General features: G+C 36.3%; 1 protein-coding gene across 6 annotated transcripts in view; it reads left to right on the forward strand.

The window, feature by feature from the left end:
- The window catches only part of PEX5L (peroxisomal biogenesis factor 5 like), a 318,150-nt gene that overhangs the window by 153,297 nt on the left and 148,693 nt on the right, over positions 1–16,160 (forward strand). For all 6 annotated transcript variants that reach the window (XM_025287945.3, XM_025287935.3, XM_025287903.3 and 3 more), the window contains one exon: positions 9,301–9,412. In XM_025287945.3, coding sequence (XP_025143730.1) covers positions 9,301–9,412 — 112 coding nt within the window. The remainder of the gene's footprint in view (positions 1–9,300; positions 9,413–16,160) is intronic.

Raw genomic sequence — 16,160 nt, forward strand, 5'->3', positions numbered from 1 at the left:
TAGATTGTTATATTAAACATTTCTTTTTTTTTCCATAATGCAATAGTAAGTGCAGTGATTCAGTTCCAATTATATGAACATATCTCAATTTAGAAAAATGTCCATTTAAATTCCTCATGAAAGGCATTTATATCAAAAGCTAAATTATGGCAACTTATTTTTAGAAGAGCATCAGATCACATCCCCAGCTGCTGCCAACATGTGTGGTTTTATTTTATTCTAAACACTATGTTGTAAGTAATGAAAATTATAACATATTACATCAAAATGGAATAATAAAAGTTATTGGCGATTCCCAGGACTTTGGGATAATCTTATGTTGTGAGTTTTTTTTTTTTAGTTTTTGTTTTGTTTTATCCAAAAGAAGAGATGCTTCTTGCCAATGACACAAGTAATCATTGGAAAGAAATTTGCTTGATATTTATCAAGGCCTCCATTCTTTAGTTAGTTTACATGGTAAAACATGTACAGTTTTACATTGATTTCCTGCGCTTTGTAGAATCCATGTCCAAAATATACAGTCCACAGTTCCTCAGGTAAATGCTATGGGAGGTGAGAACTACTTGGAATTCTTGGCTAATGGTAGAGCCATAGTCACCAGTAGATAAGACCTATCCAAATTTGCAGTTGGTGTAATTGTGCTGCAACAAATCATTTCAGGACATCAGAATTTAGCACAGGCTCTAGTGCCCAGTAATCCTTTTCAAATGTCCAAAATTACCTTAATAACCTAAACTAAATTTAATGCTAAATAAGAATTTGGATTTTTTTTAATCAGAAAAGAAACTGCAATTATTACCATTTTCTCATATTCAGAATATTTGTATGTACCAAGTTCCTTCTTTAATCCCTGTCTAATGTTGCATTAACTGTTTTTGAAGTAATAGTTACAATTTTACTGCATGAAGATGATCTAATGCTTTCTTTGATGCATCATATTCTTGTTGCATACTGGCTAATTTATGAATCAGCAAATGAAGAGTTCTGATTCATAAAATGTAATGCACCTATTGTGTTGATAATTTTGTGAAATTAATCCTGTGATAGCTGTGATACAATTATTTCCCAGTCAAATGCGGTTTTATTAGTTGATATACTTTTTCCACCACACACAAGTGGCTTCTTCCCTGCTATGCACCAGTGGCATGCACAAGCCAAAACGCAGCAGAATGATCTGAAAAAGTGAGTACTTCTCATGGCAACCACAGCATCCAATCTGTGTACCATACCACATTCTCACTCGTTATCTTGTGTGAATGTATTAGTGTCTTGACACATGTCTGTCCCGTGTCTCCTGTAGAACTCCTATGACATAGTGCTACATGCTGCGGGACATACTGACTCATCTTCATCACTGGTGCTCATTCACAGATTTCAGGAATGTCAGGAGCTAAGTGCTGCTGTCTCAATAATGTCTTCAGGACAATCATAATTGATCAAATACAGAATGAGTCTTTGAAACACTGAGTGCCTAACTAGTTTAGTAACTGTTCATTCCACAGATTGGTATGTGTAGTTTATATTGAAGCATTTTTGTATTATGTGATTCTTAGGATTACTTTTAGAGAGATTTAGCCAAGCATATTCCAGTCAAGTCATCTATAGTACACTGAACAAATTGAGCAAAACAGAAGAGCTGGCCAGGTGACCTGAACTCAGAAATTGTCTGACCCCTGAGAATTGCTCTTTTTGTTTCAGTTTATTAGTAATTCTTTGCAAACAATATGTCAAGCTCTTCATAGAAGCTTAAGTTCGTTCTGTCCTAGACTAACACTTTAAATCAAACAATATGGAAACAAATGTGTATTGATGAGAGGTTTGAAGGAAAAAAATATGTGAACCATCAATTCTTGGAGGAAATAAAGTTCAGGAAATAAAGACTTGTGCTATTCAATACAGTAGCCACTAGCCCACACATGGTTGTGGATACCCTGAATTGAGATATGCTGTAAGTATAAAATACACACCAGATTTTGAGGATTTAGTCCAAAGAAAAATAATGTAAACTATCATATTAAGGCTTCCCTGATGGCTCAGATGGTAAAGAATCCACTTGCAATACAGGAGACCTGGGTTCAATCCCTGAGTTGGGAAGATCCTCTGGAGGAAGGCATGGCAACCCACTCCGGTATCCTTGCCTGGAGAATCCCCATGGACAGAGGTGCCTGGAGGGCTATACTCCATGGGGTTGCAAAGAGTCAGAGATGACTGAGCAACTAAGCACATCACATGAATAATTTTTACATTGATTACATGTTGACATGATAATATTTTGGATATACAGGAGTAAATAAAATGTTATTTAAATTATTTCACCTGTTTCTTTTTACTGTTTTTAAATTGGCTACTAGAAAATTTTAAATTACCAGGCTCTTATTATATTTCCATTGAACAGTAGTACTCCAGACTGTAATAGAGTAAATAAATCCAGTTTCTGTCTAGATGGGAAAACTATGTACCAGAAGATTGAGTATATCATAGAAAAATTTTTATTCTTCTTTATGAGAATGAAATGGCTTTAGGGAACACTTTTCACTCATAAGGAACCTTCAAAATTTTCATTTTAACCACCTGCCCTGGTATTGAATACTTTTGTTAGCAAGGTACAGCCAATTCATTTTCCGCTGTGTCTCAAAACTATGTGTTACAGACCTCTTTGGGTCAAGGGAATTTTTTTTTTTAACTCAGCCTTTGTTTTCCTATCTGTCCCCACTTCAATATTGATTTAATTTTGTGTCTGATAAAGATAGAGTAATGTCCTTAATTGGAAAAATACAAGATTGCTAAATACAGCCTTGTTTGGATTTTCTATCACTAACTTGAAACAGTTTCTTTAATTATATTCTCTGTCCTGCTTTGATAGTAGTATTACCCAAGTTATAAACAGTAATTGTTCATTTCCCCATGAATAGATTCACATTTTACAAGGCTCTAACTATCCTGGCCGGAGAAGGCAATGGCACCCCACTCCAGTACTCTTGCCTGGAAAATCCCATGGATGGAGGAGCCTGGTAGGCTGTAGTCCATGGGGTCACTAAGAGTTGGACACAACTGAGCTACTTCCTTTTCACTTTTCACTTTCATGCATTGGAGAAGGAAATGGCAACCCACTCCAGTGTTCTTGCCTGGAGAATCCCAGGGATGGGGGAGCCTGGTGGGCTGCCGTCTATGGGGTCGCACAGAGTCGGACATGACTGAAGCGACTTAGCAGCAGCAGCAGCAGCAACTATCCTGACAAGAAAATATTTGGTTGGCATTTAGAGCAAGTCAAAGAGTTGAAAATTATCACATGACTATCCTTTACAGGCAGATTCCACTGGGACCCATTATAGAACAAGAGATGGGACAGGGCCATTAGTACTATTAGCTCATAAATTAATTCCATCAGGTGGCTGAGTTACTGTCACAAAGCCTTCAAAGGCTGAATACTTACAGGGTACATAGTAATGATTTAGTTGTTTTGTCTTTTCAATGGATTGAGTCAATTTAGTTTTAATATGGACACTATTTTGATGGGCTTTGCACACATTTCTAATCTTGGATAGGACTAATAAAGCCATACACAATTTAATTACAAAATTATGAACAAAATCTACTTAACAAATGAAATATACTTTTAATCAAGAGAGTACAAATAATAAAAGAATTTTCAAAATGTATAAAGATGTATCTATTGAAAACATATTTGTGTTATTATTTATATAAAAACAAAACAATCTTAATTTTTTCTATTATTTAAATAAGGTTAAAAAGACTGGTATATTTTTACAAATTTTTAATCAACATTATAAATATGAGATATTTGTTAACTGTTCTTTATTAGCTTCGATGTTTTAACTTAAAATTATTCTTTAAGTACTAAAATGTTTTAAAAAAACAATATTTTACTTTAAAACAAGAGATTAAGATTATCAATCTAAAGTGTAAAATTATAAAAAATGAATCCTTTACAGATCTTTTTTTGTCACCTAAAATGTATTTGAATTTGGAGTTAGTTCTTAGTAGCATAAGCTATCACAAACTTTAGCTCTATATTTTTTAATGAAACACCTAAGCAATGTATTATTTAAAGATAAATAAACTTAGACCTAAGTCACAAAATAAGCTATCTTTAATGCAATGGAGCTTAAGTAGCAGGCAGCATTTAAAAACAAAATACTCCTTAGATCAGATAATAATTTAATTTTAATTTAATAATTTAATTTTTAACATTTATATTAAGGAAATTCAAGTTGAACTAAGGCAAATGCATTTTTAGACAAAGTTTTAAAACAGACAATAATTCATTAAAGCTGGGTAATATTGTTTGCATTTTGCTCAACACTGAACACAGTATTGATATAAAATAAGAACCAATTTGGTCCTGAGTGGCTACTATTAGTCACATCAACTGGTTTGACTGAGTCATAAGTAAGTTGAAGGCATTTGACTGAATATGTCATTTACAACCTATGATTACAAGGAAGGTGTAAAAGTTCAATAGGCTTTTGAATACTAAGTGACAACAAGCTCCTACAGGCAAGTTCTCACCTGTCTTCTTACTTCTGTTTCCTTTTGTTTCCATATCCATTGATCATGTAAGAGTTTTCCCTCAAAATCTCCAAATTTATATCTCTGATTTAAAATCCCTGAGTGAGGTAGTGGTGTTATTTCCTGAAGTGTCACCAGCTTCACATTTGCATTGGTCCATGTCCTGCTTCCAAAGATGCAATGAGGCAGGTCCGTGCCTTTATTTCAGTTTTTCTCATTAAGAATTCACTCTGCATTTTAGACTTACTGGTAGAAGCCTCACATTTGGAAATGTTCCTTTATCTACTTCTAGGTTTCCATGCATTTTAGTGATGTGACAGTGGAGAAAAATGGACTCAGATTTGTGGCTTAAAATTTGCCAGCAATTTAGTAAACATTTCTGAGGACCACTGGCCTCTCTCTGAGTTGATCAAGCCCAGTACAAAATTGAGAAAGCCCATGCGATCATTCTTTTGTACAAGTCACCATTCAGTTGGGCTATATAAAATCAGCCAACATTTATTAAATTTCTAAATGAGACACAAAAATTAATTGGATAAGGTCTCTACCTTTGAAGAGACTATAGTATAGAGGGAGGAAAACAGATAGAACCAAGGTTATAAAACTAGATAATGTGTGGGAACATGGAGATGCTGTAAAAATGCACCCACTGCTTAGCACTGAAAAAGGCTACCAGACAATGTGTCAATACACTGGGGTTCTGAAAGAGAAATAAGATTCTATCACCATTAGACAAGCCTTTGAAGTAATCTAACTACTGAGAAGAGGACAAAGAAGGATAAAAAGGAAAATTTTAAATGTAAATTTGAGATAAAGGTCTTTAGCGACTAATGAAGTGGGTCATTTTAACTCAGTTTTGATCTGATTGAACCCAAATTGAATCACTCCAACTCAGTATTTAAAAAAGAAAACTGGAACCCTTTTGACTCACCTTTTATTATTTTATAACATCAATATACTCTGTGCCAAAAGGATGAAATGAGGTAAGTTCATAAAGTATTTTCAAACTCAAGGAAGTAATTCTAAGAGAAAGTCAATAACCTATATCCTACCAATGAATAGAGACAGAATAAATGGTATACTATTTGGAAGCAAAGCTTAGGGGAACTATTTGGGGGGTTCAATTCATTTACAGTATTCCTCTAGGACCTAAAAGGTTAGCTTATTCTCAAGTCACCACAGGAAAGCCATACATTTTTTTGAAAATCAGGAGAGGGGTATGTGAAAAGTCATTCTTCTCTATACAAATAAAAATAAAATGGGGCTAAATATGGATAAAATAATGATTTTAAAATTCATCCAACTGAAGATACAGTTCAAAATAGGACTTTTTAAGAGAGATTTTTATTTGGTAGCCATTGATTGAGCCCCTTTTATATAAAGACATTCTATTCAAAGTTGTGAAGGATATAAATATGAGAGACATAGCCTCTGACCTCAGAACTTATAAGAAAAGGTGTTTTTCATGATATCTCCTGTTTCATCTTCTGTATCTCAATCAGAACCAAAAAACTTTCAGCTCCCAAATTACCTTTCCATGAGATCTGAAATTGGGCCCTTCATCTTCTTCACCCCTGAGCCCTGCCTCAATCCTCTACTCTAAGCTCAGCATTTCCTGACAGCTAAACTGTTCTCTAGCTTGAAAAGCAGACTCAGAAAGTCATGTGAAGTTTCCTCTTTGATATGTATCTATGGAAGGAAGTCACGGGAAGAGCTCAATTATGAGAATGGGACAGATATAACAACTCCAGTCCAGGGGTGAAATGGTCACAAATAAGACAGTAGGTATGAAAAAGACCTTATAAGGAAAAGCCATACCTTAGTCTTGAGCTGTCTAGGGTCTCTCTGAACAACCTTCTCTTTGGTGTTCTTCCTATGCTGAAAAAATCTGAGTGCTAGAAGTTCTTTTTCTAGACAATAAGCTTGAAGTTTGAACAAGAAGAGAGATTCAGTAAATAAATAAAATACTATTACCTCTGATAAAGCAGATGCCTAAAAATACAGGTCTTTCAATTAATTGTCCTTTCCTTTATTTTTCCATTTAGATATTTATGTGGAAAGGTCTTACTTTCTAGAATACTTTTATCAAATTTAGACTGTAATTTTTCAATGTTTACAATTAAAAGTATCTACAGAAATCTAATAACCTGGTCTTCTGAAACTATAGATAACCTAGGTCTAAATTCCACACGTCTACTCACAAAACTGTGATTTGGAAATAGTCCTTTTATTTACAAAGATATTTAATTGTATCCAAAGTAAAAAAAAAAAGTATAAGGACGGTTTTGTGCAAATGTAAACCTATATATCTTTACATAATAATTGATATTTCTCAAAACCATGACTAAGAGAATAAATATTCTTAGTTATCTATCAACAAAATCAGACTTCTTCAGAGAAATAATGGCTGACAGAGTTATGACATCACAGTACATATTTATACATATTTTAAGGTCAAAGTTGTATTGAGTTTTTGCACGTTTTCACTTTGACCTAGGTCAGTAAGACCTAGTGATCAGAATGCACAACATAATAAATGTAAGCCTGTTACAAGTAATTCTATGAGTATAGCACGGGGTCATATTTGATGGTGACCTTCATCTTCCATGATGTGTATAGCACAGCAGAACCCAGCTGTCACTCAACAGCCATGAGAATGACACAGCCTAGAAGCAGGCATTGTTGCAACATCAGAACCACATCACTATGGTGATGTCCTACTAGATGGGTTCATGACAGTACATAGAGTTAAAAGGGCAAGTTCTACCAAGAAACATACTTTAATATATGGTTCTTTAAGAAACTGTGTTAACACAGCTTTTACATGAACTACTTATAAATGAAAAACAGATCCTGGAAAACTAATCATACTTTCAGAAGAGCTGGCATAAACCATGGCATTTACAAAAAGACAGGGAGGCCTGGCGTGCTGCGATTCATGGGGTCGCAAAGAGTCGGACACGACTGAGCGACTGAACTGAACTGAATATATTTTATCCCAGAAACATGGAAGACCCATAGTCCCTCAACATGAAAAAAAAAAAATCATTTAAATAGGATGGGTGACATCTAAGAATGTTCAAATTCAGAAGACAAAATGCAAAGAAGCTCAGGAGTTTCATTCATGGATTAAAGGAGCATTCCCCAGAAAGGTTACTACCAACACAGACCTCAGATAATTGACAGAAATCTGTTAAGTCTTTATACACATCCCCTGGAGGAGGAAATGGCAAGCCACTCTAGTATTCTTCCCTGGAGAATTCCATGGACAGGGGAGTCTGACAGGCTACAGTCCATGGGGTAGCAAAAGAGTCGGACATGACTTAGTGACTAACCCATCACATACACAGTAATATTAAAACTTATAATAATTAAAAAATTTTCCATCTCTGTAACTTTAACAGCAAAAGAAAATGAGCATTAATTCTTAGCCCTGGATAAAATGTACAAATTAATATGTATGAAAATTAAATTGCCAACACTATGTCAAAATTTAGACTGTAGTGAAGATCTGAGATTTATCTAGGCTAATAGCATGAATGTGTAAAATTACTAAAGATGCCTCTTGGTTTTCATCCCCAAATAATCACTAAATGTTTCCATATTCCTCCTTCTCCAATGATAGAATTGCATTTTTCTTCCCATATTTACCATTATCTAAGTCTCTTGTCATTGTCCATAAGCTCTAAGCTATAATACCACTAACACTGCCAGAGAAATAATGAAGTGAAAGTGAGTCATAGAACATATTTTGATTTGGCAATACTTCAAAACAGTTCATTTGTTACTTTATGTGTCTCCTAAAATACAGCCTTGCAAATAAGCATTTCAAAAATCTAGAGATTTTTTGGCACATCTTTTTCTTATAACAAGTAGAAAACAAGATGACTATGCCCATTTTAAGAAAGGCCAAGATAGAAACTCCCAGAAAACTAGGACAGTTCATTTAGGGCCTAACCACTCGTGTATCTTAGGTGTAATTTTTCCCTTAACCATAGAAACAGAACTTAAGAATGTTTTGATTCAAAGAAGTGCAGAATAATCGGAAGTAAATAGTTGGCTGCCACTGATAATGAGACCTAATAAATATCAAACTGAAAGATTTCTTAGAGAATAAGCCAATTGAATTGAATTGACAGAAATCTACATTACATGCAGATTTTCACACACACATATATATATATATATTTGATATATATATCAAGTTAACATAGCAATATTTTCTACTTTCTCAAAATATTTGCATAAAAGAATTCCAAGGAAATGTAAGGGAGGTTGTGTATCTTTAGGTGATTTGAGCTTTTTAAGACAGGGAGGAAAACAGCACTTATTCCATACACGTGTGCGTGTGCTCTTACAGCATTGACGGACCAGTCCTAACCAGAATGTGTCACCTCAAGGTCTGAAGCCACTGTTCCAGGTCTCAGTAAGAGCTTTTTGGCCAAGTGAAAAGTCAAGTTGGCCCTCAGGAACTATGATTCCATATTCTACATAGTGAAATGAGAGAATAATTCTGAAACCATTCTAAGAGGAGAAAAAAAGCTTGAGCTTTAAAAATTAAAGTTTGCTGCATCAAAAATATGACAGTGCTAAAAGGCTTATTCCCCATTCCTTGACTTTATTTTTTTTCCTTTCTTGCCCCTACCCATTATTTATTGATTGATTTTTTGGTAGGCTTGCTATTCCTATTTTGTTGCAAGGCTGCATTTTAATTCATCTGATTCTGGACTTTGACAAAGCCCTTTGACATCTGTGTTCATTTGTTCTCAGCTGGTGAATGAACAGCAAGAAAGCAGACCCCTCCTGAGTCCCTCCATCGATGACTTTCTCTGTGAAACCAAATCGGAGGCAATAGCAAGGCCAGTAACGTCCAACACAGCCGGTAATTCTTTCACTTTTAACTTATCCTCAAGTAGTTAATTTGCACAGTAGAAAAATGCACATTCCTTTCCACAATGCATTTTAAGTGGAGAATAATGTTTGCAACCAGATGAAACTTTATTTCAACATAAACCAGTTAATCACTTTTGTTTATTTAGCAAACACCAAAGGATATTATCCAACCAATTTTGCTGAACATTAGAGTACCACTGTTAGCAATGAATCATTTTTCAGTGCCAATTTTCATATTTACATCATTGCATCTCAAGTCACATCATATAGGAAATCTTTAAAACAAAAGTGTTTCTTTCAGAGTAAGGTTTTTTCAAGTTCTAGATGGAAATATTATATATGAGAAAGTCTAATAAAATAAAAATATAGACATCCCTTTCAAGTGGATTGAAATGACAATTAAAATATCCTAGAGACCTGGTACAACATGAACTAGAGACAACTGGGACCAGGTCACCAGCTCTTATCCCTACTTCTCAAAGGAAACTTATCAAGCAGGTTCTGAATGTTGTGAATAACATTTTTCATGGACAGCTTCTTAGTCAGGTATGGATTTTTAAAAAATCTTATTTTCATCTTGGGGAATTCATAAAGTGAAGCCTAAAAAATACATATGCTCTGTATAGCTAATATGTTAGCGTTAGTACTGTTCTCAGGTCAAATTAGATCACTTTTACAAGGCAATGGCACCCCACTCCAGTACTCTTGCCTGGAAAATCCCATGGATGGAGGAGCCTGGTAGGCTGCAGTCCATGGGGTCGCTAAGAGTTGGACACGACTGAGCGACTTCACTTTCACTTTTCACTTTCATGCATTGGAGAAGGCAATGGCAACCCACTCCAGTGTTCTTGCCCGGAGAATCCCAGGGACGGGGGAGCCTGGTGGGCTGCCGTCTATGGGGTCACACAGAGTCCGAAACGACTGAAGTGACTTAGCAGAGACCTGGTATATTATTGAGAGAATTTCATTTGTCATATAAATGGGTTACTTGTAAGAAGTAACCAAGAATTACCTTCTTACAAGAATTTATTTGAACATTGTTCTGGAATTAAATGTATTCGAACTAAACTATCTGTATAGGGACTAATAGGTAGTCATCCAATGAGTGAATACAGGATACCAGTGTATCAATCACACCCTCTCTAGCATCCTCTGCACTTAACAATTCTCACAGATGCGAAAACTAAGTCACCTAAGTTCTGCTTCCTTTGAGGCCACAACAAATTTGACTCAAAAACTGCTTTTCACCTTCTGGTTCAGTGGCAACCTTTCTGCATTGATTTCATTCAAACATCATTCACATTCAAAGGCATGTTGTTCAAATAAGGATGAAAGAATGATGTACAGAATCAAAGAAGAAAGGTTATGTTGGATTACAGGAGAGAATTTAAAGGGGAAAGGAAAGGATATTACAGACTGTCTTGTTTAAAGTTTCATTTCCCCATCAGTCCTCAGCTGGCTGCTTCCTGGCATAGTTTTATTATACTTTTAAGTAAGTGAGGAAAATCACAGATGAAGGAAATTGTGGTTTTTAAGAAATGCTAAAAATTACAACAATAAGAGTAACTAAAACAAGACAGCGGAACTTGATGTGGGAGTGTAGCCTGCAGTCTCTGGAGTTAAACTTTGTGATTTCCCCCCGAGCTCTGCCACTTAGCAGCTCTCTGTCCTTGGGCAAGTTGCATAACTAAGTCTGTTTCTGTCTAATAATAGTAAGATCTATATCTCATAGGTTACTTGGGAAGATTAAATGAAGCAATCTATGTAAGTGCTAACACCATGTAAGCTCTAACAGATGTTACCATCACTGTGAGGTATCAGGTGAAAACAGAACACCAACACCTCCCTTTACAGATGCAGTAACTTTCTCTATATCACAGCAAAGCAATCATTTTCTAAATTCAACTATCACTTTGAGTAGTCAAGCAAATAAAATTATACTTGGTACATTTTAGGCAGGACAAGTTCAGATCCTATCAGATCAGCTTAATCCTCCTTTTCTATGAAACTGGCGCTCACTGCCCCAAAACTGAGCTAACCCCCAGAAAAATACAGAGGAGCCTGTGTCTCTAATTGCAAGAAAGTCCATGAGAATTGATACACAGAGAAATTCCTGCTGTTCTAGGAAAAAGCTACAAAGCATAATTCTCAGATCTTGATTCCAGTACCCTCTGCATCTCCCCATGATGAAAGAACTAAGTCGAAAAGGAAGGACTCACCAGAGAGAGCAACATAATTTCCAACTCAAAAGCTGCCTTTCACCTTGATTTTTCTGACATATAACAGAGAGACCTGTGAGATACTGGAGGAAAAAAATCAAAAGCATGTGTAACTTCTTGTGATCCCAGTACCTTTAGTATTACCTTCTGTATCAGTTTCTTAGGACCCCAATGACAAAATACCACAAAATGAGTGGATTAAACAGAGATTTGTTGTCTCACAATTCTAGAGGAAGTGTCAGCAGGACCATGCTCCCTCTGAAGGTACTTGGGAAGGATCTGCCCTAGGCCTCTCTCCTGGCTTCTGGTAGCTCTTCAGTTTGTGGCAGCATAACTCTAACCTTCACATGACGTATGTGCATGTCCCCCAGTGCATGCAGTCTCTGTGTCCACATTTCCTCTCTTTATTAGTGAAAGTCGCTCAGTCATGTCCAACTTTTTGCTACCCCATGGACTTTACAGTCCATGGAATTCTCCAGGCCAGAACACTGGAGCGGGTAGCCTATCCCTTCTCCAGCAGATCTTCCTGACCCAGGAATAGAACCAGGGTCTCCTGCATTGCAGGCAGATTCTTTACCAGCTGAGCTATCAGGAAAGCCCTCTCTTTATTAGGGACCCACCCTCCTCCAATCTGACTCAACTAATTACACCTCCAGTGACCCTATTTCCAAATAAAGTTACATTCTGAGGTACCGGGGGTGAAAACTTCAACATATGAGTTTTGGGGGGACACAATTTGATCCATGCTGCTGCTGCTGCTAAGTCGCTTCAGTCATATCTGACTCCGTGTGACCCCATAGACGGCAGCCCACCAGGCTCCCCCATCCCTGGGATTTTCCAGGCAAGAACACTGGAGTGGGTTGCCATTTCCTTCTCCAATGCATGAAAGTGAAAAGTGAAAGTGAAGTCGCTCAGTCGTATCCAACTCCTAGTGACTCCATGGACTGCAGCCTACCAGGCTCCTCCATCCATGGGATTTTCCAGGCAAGAGTAGTGGAGTGAGGTGCCATTGCCTTCTCCGATTTGATCCATAAGACCCTCCAAAGTAAGAGGTTTGGAAATGTATGTTGAGACTGTAGGTTTTTCATTTCTCAGCCTTAGCACTCAGTGCGTCTAGGTCACACAGATTTTCATCCTTAAGGAAGACTTTCCTTTGAGAGTATGTTTTTTAATCTTAAAAATATATTTCAAGGCAGAAACCCTATATTTTTATCAGTCCCTAAGGATCATAGTTCTTTTTTAAATTATTACAAACCTGCAGTTTATATCTTAATATGCAACACAATTCACATTATTATACATTTTTTTAAAAAGGAAAAGTTTTAGCATAGAAACACCTTGGAAAGAATACTAATGTGGCACGATAATTTTATAGCTAAAGTTTCTGGCCAAAAGGTACAATTATCATTTTCTGTCCACATTTTTAATAAATAGTCATTTTAAATAGAACACCATCATTTTATAGAATAGTATGAAATTACATTGCAAAATCAGGATGGACAGTGAACATTGTCTATCACATCCCAAACATTATGTATGTATTTACATTTAATGAATGGATAGTAGACAATCTTGTAGTAAAATATGGGGGAAACCTGCTGCAAGTTGTACTAAGTCAATCAAAGAGAAATTTGAAGAACCATATTAAGAAGAACTGTATTAAGATGAGAGGTAGGTTTTATACTTGGCATTTTCTTCCAGTGAAAAATAAATCCAGTGTGCCACCATCTTGACACTCCTCAACTATGTAAGGAATATAGTTCTTATATAAAATAACACAGAGTAAACAATATATGAATTACCTCTTCCAAAGGTCAGTCAAATGACAGGTTTTTTTTTTCTCTCTGACCCTAAAAGAACATATACATCTACCTCATGAAAGTTATAGATAATAATTTTGTTCCTTTGTATTTCATTTTTGTTTTTACTTTCTGATTGTTTCTATATTAGGATTAACTTCTGTCATCCAATGATGATAACTTCAAGTTGATCAAATTAGGACGTTTTCCATTCCATTTGGGTGACATTAACTTCCTAAATTGTCTTTTACTCAACTCATTTGTAATCTAGTTAGACAGCTAATTCCTTGGCCCTCTCAAACTGTTCCTTAAATGGTAGGTTCAGTTCAGTTCAGTTCAGTTCAGTCGCTCAGTCGTGTCTGACTCTCTGCGACCCCATGGACTGCAGCACACCAGGCTTCCCTGTCCATCACCAACTCCCAGAGCCTACTCAAACTCATGTCCATCGCATCGGTGATACCATCCAACCATCTCATCCTCTGTCATCCCCTTCTCCTCCCAACTTCAATCTTTCCCAGCATCAGGGTCTTTTCAAATGAGTCAGTTCTTCGCATCAGGTGGCCAAAGTATTGGAGTTTCAACTTCAGCATCAGTCCTTCCAATGAATATTCAGGACTAATTTCCTGTAGGATTGACTGGTTGGATCTCCTTGCTGTCCAAGGACTCTTAAGATTCTTCTCCAACACCACAGTTCAAAAGCATCAATTCTTTGGTGCTCAGCTTTCTTTATAGTCCAACTCTCACATCCATACATGACTACTGGAAAAACCACAGCCTTGACTAGATGGACCTTTGTTGGTAAAGTAATGTCTCTGCTTTTTAATATGCTGTCTAGGTTGGTCATAGCTTTTCTACCAAGCAGCAAGCGTCTTTTAATTTCACAGCAGCAGTCACCATCTGCAGTGATTTTGGAGTCCAAGAAAATAAAGTCTCTCCCTATTTCCATTGTTTCCCCATCTATTTGCCATGAAGTTATGGGACCAGATGCTATGATCTTAGTTTTCTGAATGTTGAGTTTTAAGCCAACTTGGGGGCTTCCCTTGTGGCTCAGCTGGTAAATTGTAGGTAGGCCATGATTACTAATATTCTTGATTTTTAAATGGCAAATAAATACATATTATACACCAATGCATATATCAAATGCTCTGAAAGTGACTGGAAAACAGATATTTTTAAGATGATAATTATATTCTAAGTAATTACTATAAAACTTGCAAATAATTTCTTATCCTATAATCTCCCCCAAAATTAGATATATGTCAAAGTACAGGAAAAGCTCTTTTCTAAAGCAAGAAGAACAGGAGTCCTTTGTTTGCATTTATCAATCTACATAACCAGAAAAAATTATCTATAATCTTGAGCTATTATATGGACAGTTACTATAGAAGAAATATTACTATAGAAGAGATATCATAGTTTAAAAACTAATATTGCTCCTTGGTAAGGGACCTGTATATCAAAGAGTAGATCACTACATATGCAGGAAAAATATCCTTAACAAAGTTCACAATGCCATCACAGCCACCTAATTAAATATCTTAATTGCAAAATTAGTGTAATTTTTCAAAAAACATTTCTTTAAACTATTTATTTAATTTGGCTGCACTGGGTCTTAGTTGCAGCATGCAGGGTCTAGCTCCCCACACCCCTTGCATTAGGAGCACAAAGTCTTAACCACTGGACTGAGAAGTCTCCCAAATACACATATATAAAGCCTGAATAGCCATGGACCCAGTGGCATGCCTCTTTACAGAACTTAGAAATTTGGGAAGTAGCTTTAATTATGTATTCCAATAAAAAGGCAAGAGTTGGTTGATTATTTAAGTCCAATTTATCTATTTGACATCCTTCCTAAAGGAGTTTGCTTTATCAGCATTATATTAAGTAACCCCATGTTTTCTAAAATGCCAAAGTAACTTACAGATCAGAACAGAAAACCCTTCAGCTCCTTGTGGCACATTCTGTGACTGCCCCAATCAAGGCTGTCCACAGTCGGTCCTCTCTGACCACTCCCTGTAGGTTTATTCCTTTAGAGAAAGTCACTAAAAATCTAGGTTCATTATACAGTAGCGGTGTTAATACCCTTGGACTTCCCATTAAAGTATCAAATCAGTGCTTCATAATAGGTGCTATTTTGCCCAAACTGTTCTAAGCAGCCTCACCTCCCAGGGCCCAAGTAATCTTGTATTCATAAACATCTTCAGTGCCCTGTAGGAGCCTTCTAGTTCAATAGGTTGTGATTTTCAATCAAGTATCCTTGAGATAGATGGAAACAAAACTTGTATAATATATTACGTCTTCTAACTTCAGGAAATTCCACCCAATGGAATTAAGTTATCCAACAAAAAAGTTTTTGAGATTGCCATCTATTTATGCCCTCAGACTACCCAAACTGGCAAATAATTGGTAGCTAAACAAAAACTAATCAAAGCCACATCAGTGGAGTCAGCACGTTGCCTCCAAGTTCACATAAAGTCTAGAGAGTGGTGAAGGGCATGGGCTTGGGGATGATGGAACTGTGTTTGAATCCTGTATGGACCACTGATCTACCAGCTGTATTAGTTTCCTATTGTTGCTGTAACAAACTGCTACAAATTCAGTGGCTTAAAACAACACAAATTTATTATCCTGTAATTCTGGAAGAGATGGCAAGAATACACAGAAGAACTGTACAAAAAGATCTTCATGACCCAGATAATCATGATGGTGTGATCACTCA

The sequence above is a fragment of the Bubalus bubalis genome, chromosome 1, assembly GCF_019923935.1.
Source record: "Bubalus bubalis isolate 160015118507 breed Murrah chromosome 1, NDDB_SH_1, whole genome shotgun sequence".
In the NCBI taxonomy this organism is placed as follows: Eukaryota; Metazoa; Chordata; class Mammalia; order Artiodactyla; family Bovidae; genus Bubalus; species Bubalus bubalis.